At 51.8% G+C, this 23,263-nt stretch overlaps 1 protein-coding gene across 3 annotated transcripts in view; it reads left to right on the forward strand.

The window, feature by feature from the left end:
• The first annotated feature begins 9,958 nt into the window (after positions 1-9,958).
• The window catches only part of AXL (AXL receptor tyrosine kinase), a 31,013-nt gene continuing 17,708 nt past the window's right edge, over positions 9,959-23,263 (forward strand). For 2 of the 3 annotated variants that reach the window (XM_057711829.1, XM_057711830.1), the window contains exons 1-8: positions 9,959-10,538; positions 11,706-11,928; positions 12,255-12,355; positions 12,914-13,090; positions 18,124-18,204; positions 18,344-18,459; positions 22,037-22,247; positions 22,558-22,697. In XM_057711829.1, coding sequence (XP_057567812.1) covers positions 10,475-10,538; positions 11,706-11,928; positions 12,255-12,355; positions 12,914-13,090; positions 18,124-18,204; positions 18,344-18,459; positions 22,037-22,247; positions 22,558-22,697 — 1,113 coding nt within the window. In that variant the 5' untranslated portion in view covers positions 9,959-10,474. The remainder of the gene's footprint in view (positions 10,539-11,705; positions 11,929-12,254; positions 12,356-12,913; positions 13,091-18,123; positions 18,205-18,343; positions 18,460-22,036; positions 22,248-22,557; positions 22,698-23,263) is intronic. The other variant, XM_057711831.1, reaches the window with a different exon arrangement.

Raw genomic sequence — 23,263 nt, forward strand, 5'->3', positions numbered from 1 at the left:
GCCGCGGACACAGCCACAGTGTTTGCGGCCCACATGCCCTCTTAACGCACCAGACTTACCAGGGCCACCCTCTCTGGGAGCCGAGAGCAGAGAACACACCCTATGCTGGGTCTGTGTCACCACATAGAGACCGTCTCTGTCCTCAGCCCTCGAGTGACTGTACTGCTATCCAGGCATGAGACTGTCGCCATCTACATGCCCCCTACCACTGAGCCACACTGCCAGCCAGTGCATGTGTGACACCAGCCCGCCTCCTGGATATCTTCCTGCTGACACACATGGCTGCCATGGAGGTCTGGCACCAGCCTCCTCTGCACCTTCCGCCCTCAAGGGCACCCCTTTCCAGGCCCCCGGGTCCCCCAAATGCTCCCAAATACAGACGCACCCCAGTATGCAATTGTGCACAGACCTAGGGATCAAGTAAACTTGGACACACCTGGACCCTCAGGCCAGGGGAACACACACACACATACACACACACACACACACACACACACACACACACACGCACGCACGCGTGCGCACTCCAGCTTATATAACCATGTTGAAAACCTTCCCTGGCTCCCCCCACCCCACTCCACACACACAACTGACTGACCGCCCCTGCTCTGCATCAAAGTCCCAGTTAGACCCAGGGGAAGGGGCCAGATTCCATCTCCCTGCGTCAGGTAACAGGTCTGGCATCCTTGTGACTCGAAGGTCCCCATTTTGCAATAAAAGTTCGTCTCTGGCCCCTCTTCTGGCCCAGGGCAGGGCCTAGTATGAGTGTGACGGTGTCCATCATTGTGAGTAAGGGGTGGGGATGGGGGGTCCACCCCTCCCTCGAGGCTAGGCGGGAACTGAAAAACACGGCCGCGCCTACCCTGGCTGTTGACATCAGTAGCAGATGTGGAGGTGGGGGCGGAGAGGAGCTGTCCTGGGCCTCACTTCCGGTGAGGCTGATGTTGGGGGAGGGGGTGGGCAGAACGGCTGGCCTGGGGTGGGGGTGGGGGGTTGGGGGTGGTGGGGGGCCTCAGTTAGGGAAAAGCCCGAAGGTGACCGCTCCACTCCCTGGGCACCCTCCCAACTGAAAGCAGATGCTGAAACATGAACCCTACCCTCACTTTGGCCACTCCTGCCACCCTTTCCCTCCCTTGTCTTCCCAAGGGAGCCAGAAGCATCTTTTCATTTGTCAATTATCTAGTAAGGAAGTGTTCAAACACACAATAGTGGAAAGAATGGTACAGCCGCCCGTGGGCCCATGACCCGGCCTCATCAGATAACCATCAACTTTGCTGATTTTATTTCATCGATCACTCCCTTACGCAAATCTCAGAAGATAATTGAATACACATTTCGAGTAGGAAAGGACATTATCCCCCCAACATTTTATTATGACAATTTCCAAACATGCAGAAAAGTTGAGGGGATTATACAGGAAGGCCCGGGGGCCACCGCCTAGATTTTCCCACCATGGTTGCCATGCTGCACCAGCACATTTCTACCCACCTGCCCATCCAGCTCATTTTTTAGACATTTCAGAATAAATTGCAGGGACTTCCTGGCTGTCCAGTGGTTAGGACTCTGCACTTCCACTGTGCGGGGCACAGGTTCGAGGTTCGATCCCTGATCTGGGAACTAAGATGCCACAAGCCATGAGGCACAGCCAAAGCAAGCAAACAAACAAACGAAAAATTGCAGACTTCAGCCTCTGAAGCCCTCAGCAACGCATAGCTTGTTAGCTAACGTGTCCTCTTTTCTTAAATTTTTTTTTATCTTTAATTTTCCGTAATGTTATCACTTTCTTTTTTTGGCTTAAGTTCTACAGAGGTAGTGCAAAACAGTGATATGATAGGAAATAGAAAGATGGGATTGGGATTAGATCCCAGCTTTGCCACTTTCTAGTTGATGACACTTTCACTGAGGAATTAGCATCTAAAAGATTTGCCAGATTTAAAGGAAGAGGTGAGGGGGACTTCCCTGATGGCACAGTGGTTAAAACTCTGCGCTCCCAATGCAGGGGGCCCAGGTTTGATCCCTGGTCGGGGAAATAGATCCCACACACTTGCCACAGCTGAGAGTTTGCATGCCACAACTAAGGAGCCCCCATGCTGCAACTAAGGAGCTGGCAAGCTGCAACTAAGACCCAGGGCAACCAAATAAATAAATAAATACATAATAAGATAAAAGAAGAGATGTGAAAAATTCTGGAACTTGGGACTTCCTAGGTGGCGCAGTGGTTAAGAATCCTCCTGCCAATCCAGGGGACATGGGTTTGATCCCTGCTCCAGGAAGATCCCACATGCCACGGAGCAATTAAGTCCATGTGCCACAACTATTGAGCCTGCACTCTAGAGCCCATGAGCCACAACTCTTCAGCCTGTGAGGCACAACTACTGAAGTCTGTGGGCCTAGAACCCATGCTCCACAAACAAGAGGAGCCACTGCAATGAGGAGCCCGTGCACCACAATGAAGAGTAGCCCCCGCTTGCTGCAGCTAGAGAAGGCCCGTGCACAGCATCGAAGACCCAATGCAGCCAATAAATAAATAAATAATAAAATAAAAAAGAAATAAGTACTATTATAAAAAAAATTCTGGAACTTAACAGGAATGAAATACATGCTAAGTTCTTAGATTTATTATTATTACTACTTTTTATGTCAGTGTGATATGAAAAGGAATGAATGAGGTTTGCTCCTTTTAAGTTACAGCAATGACTTGCTTTCCTTAGTACTCAAAATTCACATTCAGGGAAATTTAGAATCAGAAATACTAGCACACTCATTTATTTAAGGAAGGGTGGATCTTGCACTGTATCAATATGAAAGCTGACATGACAGGATGATTCCAGTAGCAAGCAAAAGAAAAACAGAAATCCAAAATGGCTTAAACAATAATTATTGGATGCCAAAGTAAAAGTATTTACAGTTACTGTGGTCTTCGTTGTTGTTTTTTTTGGGGGGGGGTAAAATATACATAACATTTATCATTTTCACCACTTGTAAGTGTACGATTCAGTGGCATTAAATATATTCACAGTGTATAACCATCACACTACCTGTACTCAAAATTTTCATTATCCCCAACAAAGACTCCTAACTTACTGCAACAATAACTCCCCATTGAAAATCCACTTTTTTTTTTTTGGCCATGCAGCTTGCAGGATCTTAGTTCCCCAACTGAACCCACGCGCTCGGCAGTGAAATCTCAGAGTCCTAATCATTGGACCCTCAGGGAATTCCCTAAAATCCATTTTTTAAAAGTCACAACCCTCATCCCCACTTTCTCACCTATCACAATAAGCAATTTTGCAATGTTAGTGTTCATGTTTCCCTGATGGTTCCAGAAATGTACTTTGTAGTCGTGCTTGTTCAAATCAGCACCAAAGGCTCACCCTGCAGTGCCTTCATTTGGGTGCTTAGGTCATCTAAAGCTATGACCATTCCCCAACCTTTTGTATGCCGCTTGCTTTTTTATTTTTTATTGAAATACAGTTGATTTACAATGTTGTGTTAGTTTCAGATATATAGCACAGTGATTCAATTATACATATACATATATATAACATATATTATACATATACATATATATCTTTTTTATATTCTCTTCCATTATAGGTTATTACAAGATATTGAGTATAGTTCCCTGTGCTATACAGTAGGTCCTTGTTGGTTATCTATTTTATATATAGAGTAGCGTGTATATTTTAATCCCAAACTGCTCATTTATCCCACCCCCCTCCCCCTTTCCCCTTTGGTAATGCCACTCATTTCTTAAAGAAACTGGGTCATTTTGCCCCGTGCCATTTTTCACATCCTAGATTTGGCTGATGGAATCTTTGGGGTGCTACTCAGGATGTCTTTCCATTGCCAGGAAGTCCCTGTAAACTGGGAGTTAGATCAGATTCCGGCTCATTTTGGTAAGAGTTCCTCACTAGGTGTGCTGGGCCCCTTCCAGGCGCATCACATCTCAATAATAAATGGTCTCATGTAGTGTGTCCAGGTCCTGATCCCTCTGTTAGAAAGTTTCCCATCAACCTGTCACTTACTGACCTTTAAAACCAAATCAAGGGACTTCCCTGGTGGCGCAGTGGTTAAGAATCCACCTGCCAAATAACCCAATCCACAAATGGGTGGAAGACCTAAATAGACATTTCTCCAAAGAAGACATGCAGATGGCTAACAAACACATGAAAAGATGCTCAACATCACTAATCATCAGAGAAATGCAAGTCAAAGCCACAATGAGGTATCACCTCACACCGGTCAGAATGACCCTCATCAAAAAATCTAGAAACAATAAATGTTGGAGAGGGTGTGGAGAAAAGGGAACCCTCCTGCACTGTTGGTGGGAATGTAAGTTGGTACAGCCACTATGGAAAACAGTTTAGAGGTTCCTTAAAAAAGTAAAAATAGAACTACCATATGATCCAGTAATCCCACTACTGGGCATATACCAACAGAAAACCATAATCCAAAAAGAAACATGTACCATAATGTTCATTGCAGCACTATTTACAATAGCCAGGACATGGAAGCAACCTAAATGGCCATCAACAGATGAATGGATAAAGAAGATGTGGCACATATATGCAATAGAATATTACTCGGCCATAAAAAGGAATGAAAGTGAGCTATTTGTAATGAGGTGGATAGACCTAGAGACTGTTATACAGAGCGAAGTAAGCCAGAAAGAGAAAAACAAATACCGTATGCTAACTCATATATACGGAATCAAAAAAAATGGTACTGATGAACCCAGTGACAGGGCAAGAATAAGGATGCAGATGCAGAGAATGAACTGGAGAACACGGGATTGTGGGGGACTGGGATGAAGTGAGAGAGTAGCATAGACATATATACACTACCAAATGTAAAATAGCTAGTGGGAAGTTGCTGTATAACAAAGGGAGATCAACTCGATGATGGGTGATGCCTTAGAGGGCCAGGATAGGGAGGATGAGAAGGAGTCGTGGGAGGGAGGGGATATGGGGATATATGTATAAATACACTTTGGTGTACCTCAAAAACTGGTACGAGTGTAAAGCAATTATATTCCAATAAAGAGCTTAAAAAAATAAAAATAAAAGTTGCTATTTTAGTATAGGTGGAAAAAAAAAGAAAGAATCCACCTGCCAATGCAGGGGACACAGTTTCAAGCCCTTGTCCGGGAAGATCCCACATGCTTCAGAGCAACAAAGCCCTTGCGCCACGACTACTGAGCCTGTGCTCTAGAGCCTGCAAGCCACAACTACTGAGCCCATGTGCCACAATTACTGAAGCCTGCGTGCTTAGAGCTTATGCTCCTCAGCAAGAGAAGCCACTGCAATGAGAAGCCCGCGCGCTGCAACGAAGAGTAGCCCCTGCTCACCGCAACTAGAGAAAGCCCATGCATAGCAACGAAGACCCAATGTAGCCAATAAATAAATAAATTTATTTAAACAGAAAAAAAGAAGATGTGTTGTACATATGATGGAATATTATTCAGCTATAGAAAGAAAAACCAAATCAAATCAGGTCTGTTCCCTGCTCAAAGCCCCCCAGCGGGGAACCCTTGTGCGCTGTTGGTGGGAATGTAAATTGGTGCAGCCACTATGGAAAACAGGATGAAGGTTCCTCAAAAAATTAAAAATAGAATTGTCATAGGATCCAGCAATCCCACTTCTTGGTATATATCCAAAGGAAACAAACTCAGTATTCCAAAAGAGATATCTGCACCCCTGTGTCCATGGCAGCGTTATTCTCAACAGCCAAGATACAGAAACAATCTGTGTCAGCAGATGCGTGGATAAAGAAAATGTGATATAGATACATAACAGAATATTATTCAGCCATAAAAAAAAGAGGGAAATCCTGCCATTTGTGACAAACATGGATGGACCTTGAAAATGTTATGCCAGTGAAATGCCAGACAGGGAAAGACAAATACTGTATGATCTCACTTATATATGGAATCTAAAAAAGCTGAATTTATAGAAACAGAGAGATGTCACGTAGCATGGTGACTATAGTTAATACTGTATTATATATTTGAAAGTTGCTCAGAGGGCAGCTCTTACAAGTTCTCACAACAAGAAAAAAATTCTAACTGTGGAGTGATGGATGTTAACTAGATCTACTGTGGTGATCATTTCACAGCATGTACAAATACTAAATCGCTGTGTACATCTGAAACGAATATAATGGTATATGTCAATTATCTCTCCATAAAAAGTAATGAATAATTAATTAAATGAAAAAGTAAAAGAATGGTGGTTGCCAGAGGCTGGGGGTGGGGGGAGAAATGGGGAGATGGTGGTCAAAGGATACAGACTTTCAGTCACAAGATGAGTAAGTTCTGGGGATCCAATGTACAGCATGGTGACTATAGCTAATACTGTATCGTATACTCGAAATTGACAAAGAGAGTAGATCTTAAATGTTCTCACCATACACGCCAGAAATTGGTAACTATGTGAAGTGATGGATGGGTTAAATAACTTTATTGTGGTAATCACTTTACAATATGTACATGTAGTAAATCATGTTGTACATCTTAAATTTATTTATTTATTTATTTATTTATTTATGTATGCGTGCCGCATGGCTTGTGGGATCTTGTGGGATCTTAGTTTCCCCCACCAGGGATTGAACCCGCGCCCTCGGCAGTAAAAGCACCGAGTCCCTAACCACTGGACAGCCAGGGAAGCTCCCCATTAAATTTATACACTTTGGCCAATTGTCCCTCCACAAAGCTAGGTGGGGGCAATAGCCACCTAGGGCATTCTGTCATATTTAGAATAAAAGCCAAGGTCCTCCTCGCCAGGCCAACATCCTCCCTGAACTCACCTCCTCCCTGACCCCCAACCATTCCTGCCACACGGGTCTCCTCCTTGAAGGTCTCTACAAGCCTGCCTCCAGGCCTTTGTACTGGCTGTTCCCTCTGCCTGGAATGCTCTTTCCTACGTGACTCACTTGCTAATTTACTTCAGATCTTAAATGCTTCTCTCTTTTTTTTTTTTAATTTATTATGTATTTATTTATTGGCTGTGCTGGGTCTTTGTTGCTGCACACAGGCTTTGTCTAGTTGCAGCAAGTGGGGGGGCTACTCTTTGTTGTGGTGCACAGGCTTCTCATTGTGGTGGCTTCTCTTGTTGCAGAGCATGGGCTCTAGGCTCATGGGCTTCAGTAGTTGTGGCACACGGGCTCAATAGGTGCGGCTCACGGGTTCTAAAGGACAGGTTCAGTGGTTGTGGCGCATGGGCTTAGTTGCTCCATGGCATGTGGGATCTTCCTGGAGCAGGGATGCAACCCATGTCCCCTGCATTGGCAGGCAGATTCTTAACCACTGTGCCACCTAGGAAGTCCCTTACTTCAGACCTTAATCATAACCTCAGAGAGGCCCTCCCTGACCACCTTCACTAAAATGGCACTCCCCCTGCCCCCATATCCCTTTCCCTTCTTTATTTTTCTTCACTGCCCATGTTGCAACCTGATAAATATATCTCTGGTTGTTTTTCCTCTTCCACTTGGAATATGAGCTCCGTGAGGGCAGAGATTTGTCTTGCTCACTGTGGAATCCCCAGCCCCTGGCATAGGAAATATTTCTATCCACCCGTCCATCTCTCTCTCTCTCTTTTTTGCCATGCCTCACGGCTTCTGGGATCTTAGTTCCCCGACCAAGGATCTGAACTCATGCCCTCAGCAGTTCAGCAGTGAAAGCACCAAGTCCTAACCACTAGACAGCCAGGGAATTCCCCCATCCCATTTTTAAAATGCATTTGGGGGACTCCCCTGGAGGCCCAGTGGTTAAGACTCCGCACTTCCACTGCAGGGTGTGGGTTCCAGTCCTGGTGGGGGAAATAAGATCCCACATGCCACATGGTGCAACCGAAACAAAATACTACGTATTAAATAAATAAATAAATAAATAAATAAATAATAAATAAAATGCATTTGAAAGTAAATTGCAAACACATATTTGATCCTCAGCAAATATTCTTGAGAGAACAAACACAGATTCCAGCTGGCCATGCACACAGCTGGGTCCACTGGGCCCTAGGGGTGGAGGGTCATCCAACATATTCAAAGAAGTGGGCAGATCTTTGCACATATTTGCATCCCCCTCAAAATGCCACGATAATTAATTGGCCCCTTTCTCAAAGGTCTTTTACAGGGCGGTGTGGACACAGTGGTATCAAGATATATCCAGTACCTGCCCTGCCAGAGCCCACAGACCAGCGGGAGGAGGCAGCTACGAAACACACAGTCACACCAATAAATATACTGTGACAACCCACGCAGTGTCACCCCAGAAAAGCACAAAATGCTGGCAGGGAACAACACAGGGACCTAGAGTTGACTGGGAAGAACCAGGCAGCGATGCCACGGAGAGGGGGCAATTGAGATGGGTCTGGGGAGTGTGTAGGAGCTGGGGGCAAAGGGCTGCAGGAGGAGGCCCTGAGGCCTGTGGGCACGAGAAAGGAGCCAGGAGGACATGAGGGGGCACGAGACAAGCAGTTTGGGGTTTATCTTGGAAGGTTTGGGGCAAAGGAGGAAAAGGGTTTGATTTGAGATTGACAGACATTCTTCTTCCTGTTGACAGCTTGGAGGGAGGGAAAGTGGAGGCCAGGAGACCCGGGAGGAGGCCAGAGCAGGGACCCAGGTGGGAAAGAGGTTTGTGGAGCAGAATTGAATTCTCCATGGCACTTGGAGACTTACTGCAGGTGGGGGGTCTCCAAGAAGACCCTGAGGGTCAGGCTTGGGTGGCAGAATAGATGCTGAGGCCGTCACTGAAATGAGACACAAAAGACACAGCTCAGGAAAGCTGATGGAGAAGAGCCCTGAGTGCCAGGTTGAGGAGCCGGGAGCTTTCCCTGAGGGCAGTGGGGAGCCAAGGTTAAGCACGGAGGGGATAGGGTCAGATTTGAGTTTCATCCCTCTGGTTATGAATGGGAGATGGGTTGGAGGGAATAAGAGTGGAGACAAGGAGGCCCAGGAGGAGGCCAGGAAGGAGGCCAAGGCAGGGCCCTGATGGGAAAGGATGGGGCTGGACTCTTTGGAGTGAGGAGAAGGGCAGGTGGGAGAGACATCGGGAGGCTGAAAGCAGAGGAGTGTATAAGGAGCTGTAGGGATACCCATACAGAAACAGAACAGCCAAGAGCAGAGGGATGGGTACCCAGTCCCCTCCTGCACACACAGACAGCCAGGCTTGTAGAGGACCCCCCCACCCCCACCCCGCCGCCACCCGCCATGTGGAAGACACATGGGGGAAGGAAACGGACAAGCAGGAGAACCAATGACAGGCGGGAGATACACAATCTGCAAGGATCAGGATACACAATCCACCAGAGGGAGACAGCAATGCAAGTGCACAGAGAGACATCCAGATGAGATACAAAACATCAAGGGCACCTTGTCAGCTGTCATCACCACGTGCAAAGAACTGCACATGCACTGCCTAGAACAGCCTCCCCGGAGCCTGCTAAGTGGGTTCTCTTCTTATACCCACCTTACAGATGGACAAACTGAGGCTCAGGGAGGCCAGTCACTTGCAAGTTCAGAGAGTAAGTAGGAGAGGCAGGATTCCCATCCAGGTCTTTGGGCACCCCTGTGAGTGCCCATCCACTGGTGTCCTGGTTCCGTGCCCAGGTGGGTCTTTTCCATACAAGGATCCACGTCTCTCCGAGTGTCCCCCCCGGGGATGCCCGCGCAGCAGTGTCCTCCTGTTTCTGGTTTCTGAGGTTTCCCCAGGAATGGAGGAGCTCCTGACCTGGCTTGTCTGAGTATGCGCTGGTGGCGTGCCCCTGCGTGTCTCCTCCTGTCCCAGCCTCTGTGTGTGGCTGACATCTGAGTGTGAGTGTGAGAGAGAGTGTGTGTGTGTGTGTGTGTGTGTGTGTGTGTGTCCTTGTCTGAGGAGCTGTGAGTGCGAGGGGGAGTGCCTGGCTGGTGGCTGGGTTGGGCTGGGGGTGGAGGCAGGGGAGGGGGGCGTCGCAGAGGGGAGTGGAGCTCTGGAGGAATGTTTACCAGACACGGAGAGAGCCCAGAGGGACGGAGCCCAGAGCCAGGATAGAGAGACACACAGCTTCCCTGCCTCGCTGGCGCACGACTAGGGGCGCAGCCACCAGGGGCCCATTCCCCTCCTCAGCCTCCCTCCAGGACCCCTTTAAGACTGAGCTGGTCCTCTAGTCTCCTCTCCCCACATTAACCCCTCAAAGTCCAGGTGGCCCCTTGGGCTCCGGCCTATGGGCGGAGGCAGAGCGGGGAGCCAGGGGCGGGGAAAGTGTCGCCGAAGTCTGGGAGGGAGAGAAGGAGGCAGGAGAGCAGGGAAGGCGCCGCTGAGCAGAGCCGGGTGAAGGCCCCCCCCCCACCACCGCTGTGCCAGGCGGGCAGTGCCAAATCCGGGGAGCCCAGAGCTGGGGGGAGGGCCAGGGACGGCCCGGCCCTGCCCCCTCCCCCGCGGGGCGCCCAGCAACTTCTGAGGAAAGTTTGTCATTGATTGCGTGGTGCCCCGAGGATGGGCAGGGAACTGCTGGCCTGGTGCTGGACGCTGTGCTGCTGGGGATGCCTGGCTCCCAAGGGTGAGTGATGGGGGGGTGGGGGTTGTGGGGAGGGACCACCCTGGGAGGGGCTGGGGGAGGAGGGGGAGGAGGGGGATGGATGGCAGGTGTTTGGGGGGGGAGGTGAGTCCTGGGCTGGCCCGGAGTTTCCTTGGGACAACAGAGAGGGAGACAGGGGGACACAGAGACAACCAAGAGAGGCCAGGAAAGAAAAAGGGACTCTTGAGAGAGGAACAGAAGGACAAGAAACAGAAACTAGGAGGGTCCGAGACGGGAAGAGATGGACACAGACAGACAGACAGACAGACAGGAGACGCTGAGGGCAGGGGTAGGGGCTGGACTTGAGTTGGGGCCTTGGGGAGAGGGACTGAGCTGGGGGCTGCCCGGAAAGGAGCCTTCCAGAAAGGACCCCTAAGTCAGGCAGCGGGATGAGGAGGCTCTGGAGCCCTGGGGAAATCCCTCGTCACTGTCACCCCCCCCCCACGTCTCCTTACCCCAGGGCTGTTTGTCTGTGCTCCACCTCTGGGGCCGGGGCACTGCCTGCAGCCCTACCATCTCTGTGGGTCTCCATTTCTCTCTCTTTCTCCATCTCTGTCTTTATCTCTCCCTGTTCTCAAAGTGTCTCTATCAATGTATCTGTCTGTCTGTCTCTCTGTCTCTCTCTCTCTGTTTCCCTCTGTGTGTCTCTCCCCCCAGTTTTTCCCCTCTGGCGGTGTCTCTCTCCATCTCTCATCCTTTGTCTCTCTGGGTCTCTATTCCTCTCTGTCTGCCTGACTTTCTCTGGTTCCTCTCTCTGTCTCTCCTTCCCTGTTTCTCTCTCTCTCTCCTCTCCCTCCCATCCCCTTTTCTTCCCCACCATCCACCAGCCTAATCTGTCAAGTCCCTGGAGACCCTAAGGAGAACAGGCCAGCTGGGCAGTCAGGGCGTGGGAGGCTGCCAGACCCAGGGCCTACTTCCCAACAGGACAGACGGAGGATGGAGGCCGGACCCCAGTCCCCTGGGAAGGCTCCCATCCTCCCCGTCAAAGCCTCCACCCTCCACCCCCCCGCTGAGGTCACTCTACAACTATGTGGGCCTAAGGGCCTGGCGGGGTCCTGGCAGCAGTAGGCAGGCCTGTAGGGGTGGAACCGAGGCGTCGGAGGGGAGCAGGGGTTCCTGAGCTAACTCTTCTTCCCCATTTCCCTGCAGGCGCACAGGCTGAGGGGCACCCCTTCGTGGGGAGTCCAGGGAACATCACCGGTGCCCGAGGACTCATGGGGGCCCTTCGGTGTGAGCTCCAGGTTCAGGGGGAGCCCCCTGAGGTGACCTGGCTTCGGGATGGACAGGTCCTAGAGCTGGCAGACAGCACCCAGACCCAGGTGCCCCTGGGAGAGGACGGGCAGGATGACTGGAAAGTGGTCAGCCAACTCAGGTGCCCAGCCTCCTCTGACCAGCCGCAACCCGCATCCCCCCGACCCCTGTCCCCCACCTCCATCACATGGTGGGTGAAAAGCCGCTCACAGGAGCCCCACCTGGGTTGGACCCCAGTGTGGCCACTCGCTAGCTGCGTGACTTTGAACATGTGACGTAACTAACCCTGGCTTTCACTTTCCTCTTCTGTAAAATGAGTTAATAATAGTACCACTTTTTCACTCTTACATGTTTCCCTTCCAAACCCCCCCGCCTCAGTTCTGAGGACCCCCTCCTCGTGTCCAGCTTTGACCCTGAACCTCTCTCTCCCTCCTCTTGCCCTGTCAGAATCTCGTCCCTGCAGCTCTCAGACGCGGGATGGTACCAGTGTGCCGTGGTCCTGGGAGGAAAGACCTTTGTGTCCCAGCCTGGCTATGTCGGGCTAGAGGGTGAGCCCTGGGCTCAGAGGTCATGGGAGGGCAAGAATCCTGAGGGTCAGAGAATTCTGGAGGATTCAGGGTGTCCACTGGGGATGTACAGCCTAGGAATGTTAGAGATCTTGAGGGGTCAGACAGCTGGGGGGGGGGGGTTATAAATTATTGGGGGCAGGCCTGCGCAGGATTATATGTTTCGGGGAGAAGATATCATTGGAGTTGTCAGCTGTCCTGGGGTCAGACGTGTCTGGGACAGGACATTTGGGGATCCGATAAGGGATCAGAGGCACAACTTAACCCTCTCCCTCACCCCCTAGGGGCCTCGCTTTCCTCATAGGTAAAGTGGCATGAGGAGTAAGACATTCTGGAAAAGAGGCAGGGGAGGCTCAGGTGTCCTGGGGGTCAGACACTGGTGGGGCGTCAGATATCGGGACCATGTGTCCTGGGGGTAGAGGTGTCCGGAGAGGTCAGATATATAGGTCAAAGATCCTGTAGCCTACAACATCCTAGTGGTGAGTCAGACACCTAGGGGGCTCAGAGGGACCCCAGCCTTCACCACTGCTCCACACCCAGGCCTGCCTTACTTCCTGGAGGAGCCTGAGGACAGGGCTGTGGCTGCCAACACTCCCTTCAACCTGAGCTGCCGGGCTCAAGGACCCCCAGAGCCCGTGGACCTACTCTGGCTCCAAGATGCTGTCTCCCTAGCTCCAGCCGTGGACCACAGCGCCCAGTACATACTCCGTGTTCCAGGTGAGTCCAGGGATGTGTTCGGCTCCGTGCAGGGGGCCAGGCAGGATGGAAGTGGGGAGCCCTTCAAGCCTCTGTGTGAGGGTCTGCTCGTCCCTCTGTCCTTCTCTGTCTGTCTTTCTCTGTGTCTGAGTCTCTCTCTAGTTTTTTATTTTTGTCTCTGAGTATCTCTGTCTCTACATTTCTGTCCCCATTTATCTCGTTTCCCTCTCTATGCTTTCTTTCTGTCTCTCTGTTCTCCACCTCTCTGTGTTTCTCTGTGTGTGCGTCTGTCTCCCCATCTCTGTCTCCCTGCTCTTTCTCCCTCCATTCACGCCAGCCTCTCTGAATAGAATTCTTTGTCCTGGGTTTCCTCTGAGCTGTTCCATGGCCAAGTGTGTGTGGGCCTGATGCCCCTTTGTCAGCCCTTGACCCCAAGCAGGGCACCGGAATCAACGAGGCCCTCCTCTCCTCCACCTCCTTACAGAAGTAACCCAAGATGGAGAGAGACAGGCCAGGTTTGAGTGACAGGAGAAACCTCCCGGCCTCAGGGTGACCATCCCTTTCCACACCTCACAGATGGGGCAGGGCCTAGCTTGGGGTTACACCATGGTCAGCCAGAGTTGGGACCCTGGGCACAGGGGGTTCCCCTCATTGAGGAAAGAGAGATGGAGGTACACGGATGGGGGAGGCTGAGTCAGTCAGAGGGAGGCGGCTGGACCTTGAAGGGCATTGGCTTCCGGCATCCCCAACTTGCTGCCTTCCTCTGCGGGCATGGGGAGAGGACTCCTGGCTGAGGGTCTCTTAGGGTGGAAGGAGGTGCCCACATTCCCAGCATTCCGGGGGCCCTGAGTGTGCGGGGAAGCAGTGGTGAGCGTGCAGGCCTCCAGAGGGCTGACTCAGGCCCACAGCTCTGGGGCCTGAGTCAGCCTGGCAGGACCCTGGAGAAGGGGAGGGAGGGGGGATGGTTCCCCACCCCATCCCGGGAAGAGGGAGAAATGGCGGGGGGGGGGGGGGCGCAGGTGGGAGAGGATCTGTGTGTGGATCAGGGTGTGAGGGAGCTGTCAGGCAGGGTCTCTGTGTGTCAGGCGGGGTCTCTGTGTATGGGACGCGGTGAGAGGTCTTGGTGTGTCCCTGTCCCTCTGGATCTGTGTCTCAGTGCTTCTGTCAGCATCAACCTCTTCTTATGAGGGTGTGTTGCCTTAGTGAGGGCCAGCTTCTGTGGATGTGTCAGTGTGTGTGTGTGTGTGTGTGTGTGTGTGTGTGTGTGACTAGGTATGTTTCTGTCGGCTCAGGTATCTGTCCCACTGTGTTTGGGTCTGTAACGGCATGTCGGTCTGGTATCTGTCCTTTGTGTTGGTGTGTCCACAGCTGTGACTCACTGTGTGAGGGTGGGGTGCATATGTGTGTGTGAGTGTATAAGGAGAGATGGCAGTGTGTCTTGGGGCTATTTTGCAAACCTCTCTGTATAGAGGTGACAATGTCAGCTTACAGGTGTGTGTCTCTACGTGTGAGTGTGTCTTGGTGGGGGCTTCTGTCTCTTTGTGGAGGCGGGATGTGTCACTGGACAACTTGGTATGTTTCTTGATGTGTACGTGGCTGTGCATGGATGGCTCTGCGGTATCTGTGTATATGTCACAGGGTGAGCGTGTTGGTATGGGACACTGTCCCCAGACCCCTGTAGACGTATGTGTGTGTGTGTGTGTGTGTGTGTGTGTGTGTGATTCACAGCAAATAGTAACGACACCCTTCTGCTTCTGTCTGGTCTCCTGGTGTGTCAGTCCCAGCCCCAACTGCCTCTTGGTGGTTGAACTTGGGGTACTTACCAGCCAGTGTGTACGTATGCTTCTGTGCCACCTATATGCCCACACATGCATCTCCACGCTTGTGTGTCTGCAGCAGCCCTGTGTGTCCATGCAAGTGTGTGTATCAGTCTGCATCTCGATGAATGTGTCCAAAGCAACCTATGTGTGCCCAGCTGGGTTTTGAAGGCTTGGCTGTGTTTGTGTGCCAGCAAGTCAACATTAACCTGACTTGTGTCCTGTTGTGTATCTGTTTGTCCGCTTCAACCTTGCATATCTGTTTGTCCGCTTCAACCTCAACGTATGCTTGCCACTTGGTGGGTGTATCTCAATCTGCAGGAAGGTTTGTGTGTCTGTCAGCTTCAGCCTAGGTGTATATTGTCTTGCTAGGTGTTTGTAGTCAGTATGTGCTCATCTGATTGTTTATATTTGTGTACGTGTGTGTCTCTTTGTGTATGTGCGTCCATATCAGCCCCCTGTGTATGCATGAGTCAAAAAGGGTATGGTTTTGTGTCACCGCGTGTTTGCGACAGCATCGCCCTGCCTAGTTAACCAGTGCTACTGGTCTCTGTTTTAGGGCCAGTAAAGGCCCCTGTATGTTAAGTGCGATTCATTGTGTGTGTGTAGGAATTCGTGGTGGGTGCCGAGTCAAGGAATTTCGTCCGTTTGTGTGTGTCTGTCCCTGGATCTGACTCAGGGCGTGCCCCCTCTCTCCTTCCATCCCTCCCATTCCCTCGGAAAAAGCAAAATGCGCTCCGGGATGGGGGAGGGTGACGCGGGGCGCCGAAGGGGAGAGGGACGGTACATCTGGAAAGCACATCTGGAGCCGGTCGTGGAGGGAGAGATCGCCGGAGGGGAGCGGGGTGGGGGGGAGGGGGTCCCAGGGCCCTTCGCCCCTGCTCTCCCCTCTCCCTCAAGGTGCGGGCGCTGGGGCCTGGGAAGGGGGATCCCAGTCCGGCCGGAAGTGCCGGAGGGGGGGGTGCCCCGGTGACTCACGCGGGGGCAGGAATGCTGCGGTCGGAACAGGACCAGGCTCCAGACCCTCCCTCCCGCCCCAGGGCCGCAACGGCGGCGGACAGCGCCGGCTCCCGCGCGGTGACCCTGGCGGGCCCCCACGTGCCAGGTGGCTGGACGGGACCCAGGCTCCCCGCCCCCTCGGGCAGCCCGCCCGAGGCTGTCCTGTCCCTCCCCGGGGCAGCGGGGGCTGCGGGGCCGGGCACCTGACCTTGGCTGGGAACTGCGGCCTGGGCAGCGGAGCCGAGGAGGTTCCCTGCCCACCCCCCTTCCGGCCTCGCCGCCTTTCCCTCCTTCCACTCCCTCTGCTGACCGAGAAAAGGAAACTTTGTGTCTGCGGGTAGCCCATGGTGGTGGTGATGGTGGGAACACAGCGCGGCGCAGAACCCACGCAGGAGACACACGCGATCGTACAGCATCCACAGACACGCACAGAAACACACGCTGATACAGCTCTGCAGTCACATGGAGTTCAAAGACTTGGTCCTCCTTACATCCTGTCATCCAGACATTGTGTGTATGCGAGTCTCTGTTTCTGTGTGTGTGAATCTGTGTATGTTATATAGCTCTGTGTATTGTGCGTCTCTGTGTGTTTGTGTGTCTGCATCTGGTGTTTGTCTGGTACTTGTATGTGCCTGTGTGTGTGTGTGTGTGTGCGCGTCTGCTTGTGTTCCCACCACCACCACACTGGGGAAAGGGAGGCAGTCCACCCCAAGACACTCAAACACACACACACACTCTCCCACGGAATTACACAGGCTCACATTGCTACATACACGCCCAGAAATGCTCATAAGTACACAAATGTATCCACATAAATTCATCCACTCATTCAACAAACATTTATGGAGCACCTACGGTGTGCCAGGCCATCTTGGGCCCCCGTGGGTTATAGCAGGGCACAAAATAGACAGAACCCCCTGCCCTCCTGGGCTGACATGCTAGTGGAGTCGACACACGGTGAACAGAATACACAGAACTGTGTAAAGGATGCTGTGATGAGAAGAACCAAAGAGAGAAAGTAAAACAGGGAGGAGGCTAGCTGTGGAGGGGAGGTTCCAGTTTTCAACAAGGTGGTCAGGGACGGGGACAGATAGACTGGAAAATGGGATCCGATTAACAAATGTGAAGGACTGGGGGGGGGCGGGGGCGGGGGGGCGGCGCATACGGCCGTCTGTGGGAAAGCTGTTCTAAGCAGAGGGCACGGAAGTGCAAAGTTCCTGAGGTGGAAACATACTTGGTACCTTCTAGAAACACCAGGAGGCCAGCATGGCTAGAGTGAGAGAGGGATTGCCAGTGTGGCTATAGTGAGGCAGGGATTGGTAGCAGCCGAGCTTGTAAACGAACAAACACCTCTGCGTTTACACACCCCCATGAGGGCCTGTTTTTTTTTTTAAGCTCTTCATTGGAATATAATTGGTTTACACTCTTGTGCCAGTTTTTGCTGTACACCAAAGTGAATCAGCTGTATTTATACATATATCCCCATATCCCCTCCCTCCCGCGACTCCTTCCCACGCTCCCTATCCTGACCCTCTAAGGCATCACCCATCATTGAGTTTATCTCCCTATGCTACGCAGCAACTTCCCACTAGCTATCTGTTTTACATTTGGTAGTGTTTTATGTCAATGCTACTCTCTCACTTCATCCCAGCTTCCCCTTCACCCGCTCCCAACCCCGTGTCCTCAAGTCCGTTCTCTACATCTGCATCTTTATTCTTGTCCTGTCGGCCTGGTTTCTTAAGTGTGTGTCTGTTAGGTGTGCGTGCCTCTACAAGTGTCTGTGTGATTCAGTGTGATTGTGTCTGTGCTCGTGCGTGTATGCCTGTGTGTTTGTGTGTGTCTAGGTATGAGCATGTGTGTTTCTGTATGTGAATGTGTGTTTGTGTGTGTGTACAACTGTGTATGTTGGTGCATGTGTGTAGTGTGTCTATTGTGGGTGTGTGTCTCTGTGCGTCTGTGTGCCTGTGTGTCTCTGTATGTGTGGTTCTGAGTGTGAGGGTGTGTCTGTGTGTGTGTACGTGTACACGTGTCTCTATCTGTGTGGGGGGTGTGTCTGTGTGATGGGTTGTTAGCTGGCCTTATGTTTGGGGATGGAGGCCTGTGTTCCCAATGCATTGCCTCCCTTTCCCCTTTCTCCCTTCAAGCAGGTGCCCCTGGCAGCTGGACTGACCCTGTCAGGTGGGGCATGGTGGGTGGGTCCCCTTTCTGACTGGGGCCCTCCCTCATATGACTCCCCAGGCCTGAACAAGACTGCTTCTTTCTCCTGTGAAGCCCATAACGCCAAGGGGGTCACCACATCCCGCACGGCCACCATCACAGGTGACAGGAAAGGGAGCTGGGGAGCTGGGTGTCAGAGTGGGGAGAGTGGGGGGTGTTGGGTCAAAGGTCAGAGCTGGGGTCGAGGGCAGGGTGCGGACCCTTGGGCAAAGAGTCAGCCCTTCCTCTCATCTGTCCACAGTGCTGCCCCAGCGACCCCGCGACCTCCAGTTGGTTTCCAGCCAGCCGACGGAGCTGGAGGTGGCTTGGACCCCAGGCCTGAGCGGCATCTACCCCCTCACCCACTGCACCCTGCAGGTGAGACCTCAGGCTTTCCTCACCTCCATCTCAGCCCTCCTTCCATCCACAGCCACAGGCCCTCATCTTCTCCCTGGGAAACCAGCCCTTCCCAGCCATTCGTGTGTTGAGAGGCACTAGAGCCTTGGGTTAAGCCAGGTGTCCTGGGTTCAAATCCTGTCTCCACCAGCTGCTGGCCGCAGGAACTTGGGCAGGTGACTCAACCTCCCTGGGTCTCAGTTCTCTCATCTATAAAATGGGCATAACGGTAGTACCTACCTGATAGATTGGCTGTGGGAATTCAATGAGTGAATGCAATTAACAAACTGAAAACAGCATCTGGAACTTTGGAAACATGTAATAAACAATTGGCTACTTTTGGGAATTCCCTGGTGGTCCGCTGGTTAGGATTCCATGCTTTCACTGCCCGAGGTGTGGGTTCAATCCTGATTGGGGAACTAAGATCCCGCAAGCCATGCGGCGTGGCCAAAAAAAAAAAAAGAACTATTGGCTGTTTTCATTTTTTTTTTAGTGTTAGTGATATTGACTCTAGCTGGAATGGGAACCCTGAGACCGCAGGGCCCAGAGCTATCTCTGTCATCACTGGGTACCCACAGCCCTGTGCTTCTCCGGTCCCAGCTCTGACCACCCTGGTTGTCACTGTCTGGGGGTCAGTCTGTCTCCCCACTAGACTTGTGAGCTCTGGGATGGCAGGGCTGGACTAGCTCGGCCACCGCTGGGTCCCTATCATTGCCCAGCACAGGGCTGGACATCAAGTAGGGAATGTTTGCCGGAAGAATACCTGACAATTGAGATGAGCTGGACCCAGCCTTCTGCACAGAAGTTGCTCCTACTCTAGAATAACAAAAACAAACGAACACACATCTCTGAATATGACATCCAGTTCTGGTCTGAAGTCCTCTGAGATTTGAGAGTTTAAGTGAGGATGGGACAGTGCCTGTGATGGGAGATGACAATAGTGGAAAATGACCAACTTTTATTGAATGTCAACTCTGTGCTGGGCCTTGCGTTACAGCTTTTCACACACCCCCTTGAGTGTTTGTGAAGTAGGGTCTATGGATACACCCATTTTCCAGATGAAGAAACTAAGGCTCAGAGTAGTTAAGTGACTTGCCCCAAGGTCACAGCCAGGAAGTGGCAGAGGTGGGATTCGAACACTTCTCTTGCCAAACCCAAAGGGCACTCCTGACCTCCTTAAAGACCATTTAAAGTCAGGACTTGATTAACCAGGAGCTGCCTGTCTTATAAGAAAGACCTCGGCCCTGGAGACAACCTCACATTCATTTGTCATTTTAATCCCAGAAAGTAGTGGCTGTTCATCTTCCCATTTTCAAGAAAAGAACATGAGACCCAGGAAGGGGAAGTGACCTGCCTTCCCCAATGGCTAAAAAGGATAAAACCGATTCAATCCCAGAAGCTGGGCTGATTTGGGAAGAAAGACCTCAAATGCCAGGTCAGGCACCAGCTGTACCCGCAACCCACATCCATCCAGTGTCCCCAAGAAAGCAGAAGTTTGTCCTCTTCCCTCTCCAGGTCTCACTTCCTGCTGTGCATGGGCTAAGGGTTCAAGTGGGAGGGTCACAGCCCTCCCAGGGAAAAGAGAAGTAGGAGTGGGCAGGGGGCGGCTGACTGTCTGCGCCCACGTCCCCTTTGTCCCTGCAGAGGTTCCCCTTCTGGTCAGTCACTGTGGGTCAGAGAGCAGACATGGAGACTGCCTCCCCCCATCCTGCTACCCACCAACTGCTCACTTGTCTCCCCACGCGGGGGCTGTGTGACTTTGGGCAAGCTGCTGAATCTCTCTGGGCCTCTGTTTCCTCATCTGCAAAATGGAAATGAGAAAAGAAATTGATCCCATAGGGTGGTGGTAAGAAGGCAATTCGCTCATCAGGGAATGTACTTGGCAGCGTGCTTGGGACACAGCTGGCACTCAAAAATGTTAGCTGTTGACAGGATGTGCAAACCAGTTCACATGCATCACGTCATTGAACCTCGCACCTTGACAGCTGAGGACTCTTGGACGCCCATTTTCCAGAAACAGGAACTGAGACCCAGGGAGGTTAAGACACTTACTCTAAATCACACAGCAAATAATATCCAAGCCAAGATTTGGGCCCCAAAGGAATCTGGCTTTGGTGTGTTAAGCAGTAAACTTCCCAACACACTGTGTGGCGTGGTCGCATCACCTAATTGTTCCCCAGGGTGAAAGCAGCACCCCTGAGCTGTGTGGCTGTGGGTTGTGTGACTGTGGCGGGTTTGTGGTTCTATGGGGAAGGGTTATAACACACGTATTCCCCAGCTGTGGCCCCTACCATCCTGATCATGCCACTCCTGGAGACAAGGTGGGTGTAGCAGCCTGTGTTGCTGTGCAGGGTGCGCAGAGTTTGACACCTGTGGCCACACAACCTTACACATACAAAGTAATAATGACAAACACTCGATATGCACAGACACTCTTCTACACCCTTAAGAGTATCAATTCGGTTAACCCTGAGAAGTAGGGATACACTGTTGTTATCCCATTTTACAGATGGGGAAACTGAGGCACAGAGCTACAGAGTGGTAGAGGCTGGATTTGAATCCCAGATCCAGTATCTGTGCTCTTCAGCACTAAGCTGCATTGCCTCTCTGGACAGAAGTATTATTACTATTACTGATGTTCTTAAATGGACATTCTTATTGTCAGTAGGGCAAAGGTTTTGAAGACAGAATAGGGTTCAGGTCCCAAGCTCATCAGTGACAAGCTGGTGTCCTTGGGCCAGTGATTCCATCTCCCCGAGCCTCAGTGTCCTCATCTGTATAATGGGCATAAACACAGCACACACAATGCAAAGCTGAGGTGAGGGTCAAATGAGTTCAGATTTGTAAAAGGCTTTTCTTTTTTTAAATTGAGATATAACATACACAATGTACATAATCTTTGGTGTACACCTAGATTGTTTAAACTTTGTGACAACCCTCTGAATCAAGATGCAAACATTTCCCAGCTCCCTTGGAAGCTCCCTCAGCCCCCAGAGATGTCCACTCTTCTGACTTTTTTTTTTTTTTTTTTTTGGCTACACCGCTCAGCTTGTGGGATCTTAGTTCCTTGACCAGGGATTGAACCTGGGCCCATGGCAGTGACAGCGTGGAGTCCTAACCACGGAACACCAGGGAATTCCCTCTTCTGACTTCTGTTGTGGGACATTGCTCTTCCTGTGGTTGAATGTCATGGTCATTATTGTTGAGGCTGACCACCTGGTATGCACCGTACAACTGTCCTACATTGAATCTTTAAGCAGCCCTGGAAGGCATTTGCTCCTCTAAGCCCTCATTTTCCAGATGAGGAAACTGAGGCTCAGAGAGGGAAAGTCTTGTCAGAGGTGGCTTTTGCAAGTGATGGCAGAGCCACGTTGTGCAGCTGGGTGGTCTCCTCGCTTTGCGAACACAGGTGCCCATGTTACACTAACGTGGGGTGGGAACACACACACACATCCTCGCAAAGCTGTCGTTACAGCCGGACCACCACCATCGAGAGTTGCGTGACCGCCTCGAGTGATTGCGTGGCTACCCTGTCCTCACACCCCCTCCCTTTCCTCAGGCTGTGCTGTCAGACGATGGGGTGGGCAGCTGGCTGGGAGAGCCAGACCCCCCAGAGGAGCCCCTCACCTTACAAGCATCCGTTCCCCCTCACCGAATGCGGCTGGGCAGCCTCCATCCTCACACCCCTTACCACATCCGGGTGGCGTGTGTCAGTAGCCAGGGCCCTTCACCCTGGACCCATTGGCTTCCCGTGGAGACACCGGAGGGAGGTAAGAAGGGGCTGGTGGTGGGAAGATGTCGCTCATAGCCCCGATGACCCTTGCGTACATCAGTGTGACCCCTGGCATCTCCTTTCACCCATTTACCGCATGTGGTTTCAATATCCTTCCCATCTGGTCCCCAGCTCCTCAGCATGGCCCACTGGCATCTCTCCCAGACCTCTTCCCTGTGGTTCTCATAGGAGGCCTGCACGAGTAGCCCACGTGCATGCCCTTTGTACCCCGCCCCTACGTCCTGGGGAGGGGGGAGGGGGTCCGGAAGTGGTGGGGGTGCCAGCTTCCTCTCTTCCCTGTCCTCCAGTGCCCCTGGGCCCGCCTGAGAATGTTAGTGCCATGAGGAATGGGAGCCAAGCCCTTGTGCGTTGGCAGGAGCCAAGGGCACCCCTGCAGGGCACCCTGTTAGGGTACCGACTGGCCTATCGAGGTCAGGATACTCCTGAGGTGGGTGCTGCTGGCTGGGTTGGGGCAGAGTGGATGTGGAGGAGGGCAAGAGCGGGGAGAAGATGACAGGGCAGACATGGACAGTTGAGCAGGTTGGGTAGGACCCAAGGACACTGTTCCTGGGAGAGCACATTCTGGGGCAGGTTAGGGAATGGCTATTTATGAATCACGTACAAAGCGTTTCAGTAGACTTATATTTACTAGGACGATTTTACAGCAGATAGTGGCATAGCATTTTGAGGAAGGGGTGCCTCTTCCTAATTGGCACAAAAGTACTATCTGAGCAAGCAGCACCCTGGCGTGGAGAGATGGGATGGGAAAGAGGGTGGGGAGTTAGAAGGGGATGGAGTGATGAGGGTGAAAAGATGAGAATTCAGTTCTTCAACAAAAGTACCATGTTGCATGCATCGTACTAGCACTTGAGGACGTGGCAATGAATGAGACAAAGTCCCAGTGCTAGTACAGCTGATATTTTAGTGGATGTAGGGATGGAGAATGGAAATGAAGGACAGGATGGGGGATGAGAGATGAAGGGTAGGAAGAGGTAGGGGATGAGGGGCTGGAGA

This window comes from Hippopotamus amphibius, chromosome 16 (genome assembly GCF_030028045.1).
Source record: "Hippopotamus amphibius kiboko isolate mHipAmp2 chromosome 16, mHipAmp2.hap2, whole genome shotgun sequence".
Classification (NCBI taxonomy): Eukaryota; Metazoa; Chordata; class Mammalia; order Artiodactyla; family Hippopotamidae; genus Hippopotamus; species Hippopotamus amphibius.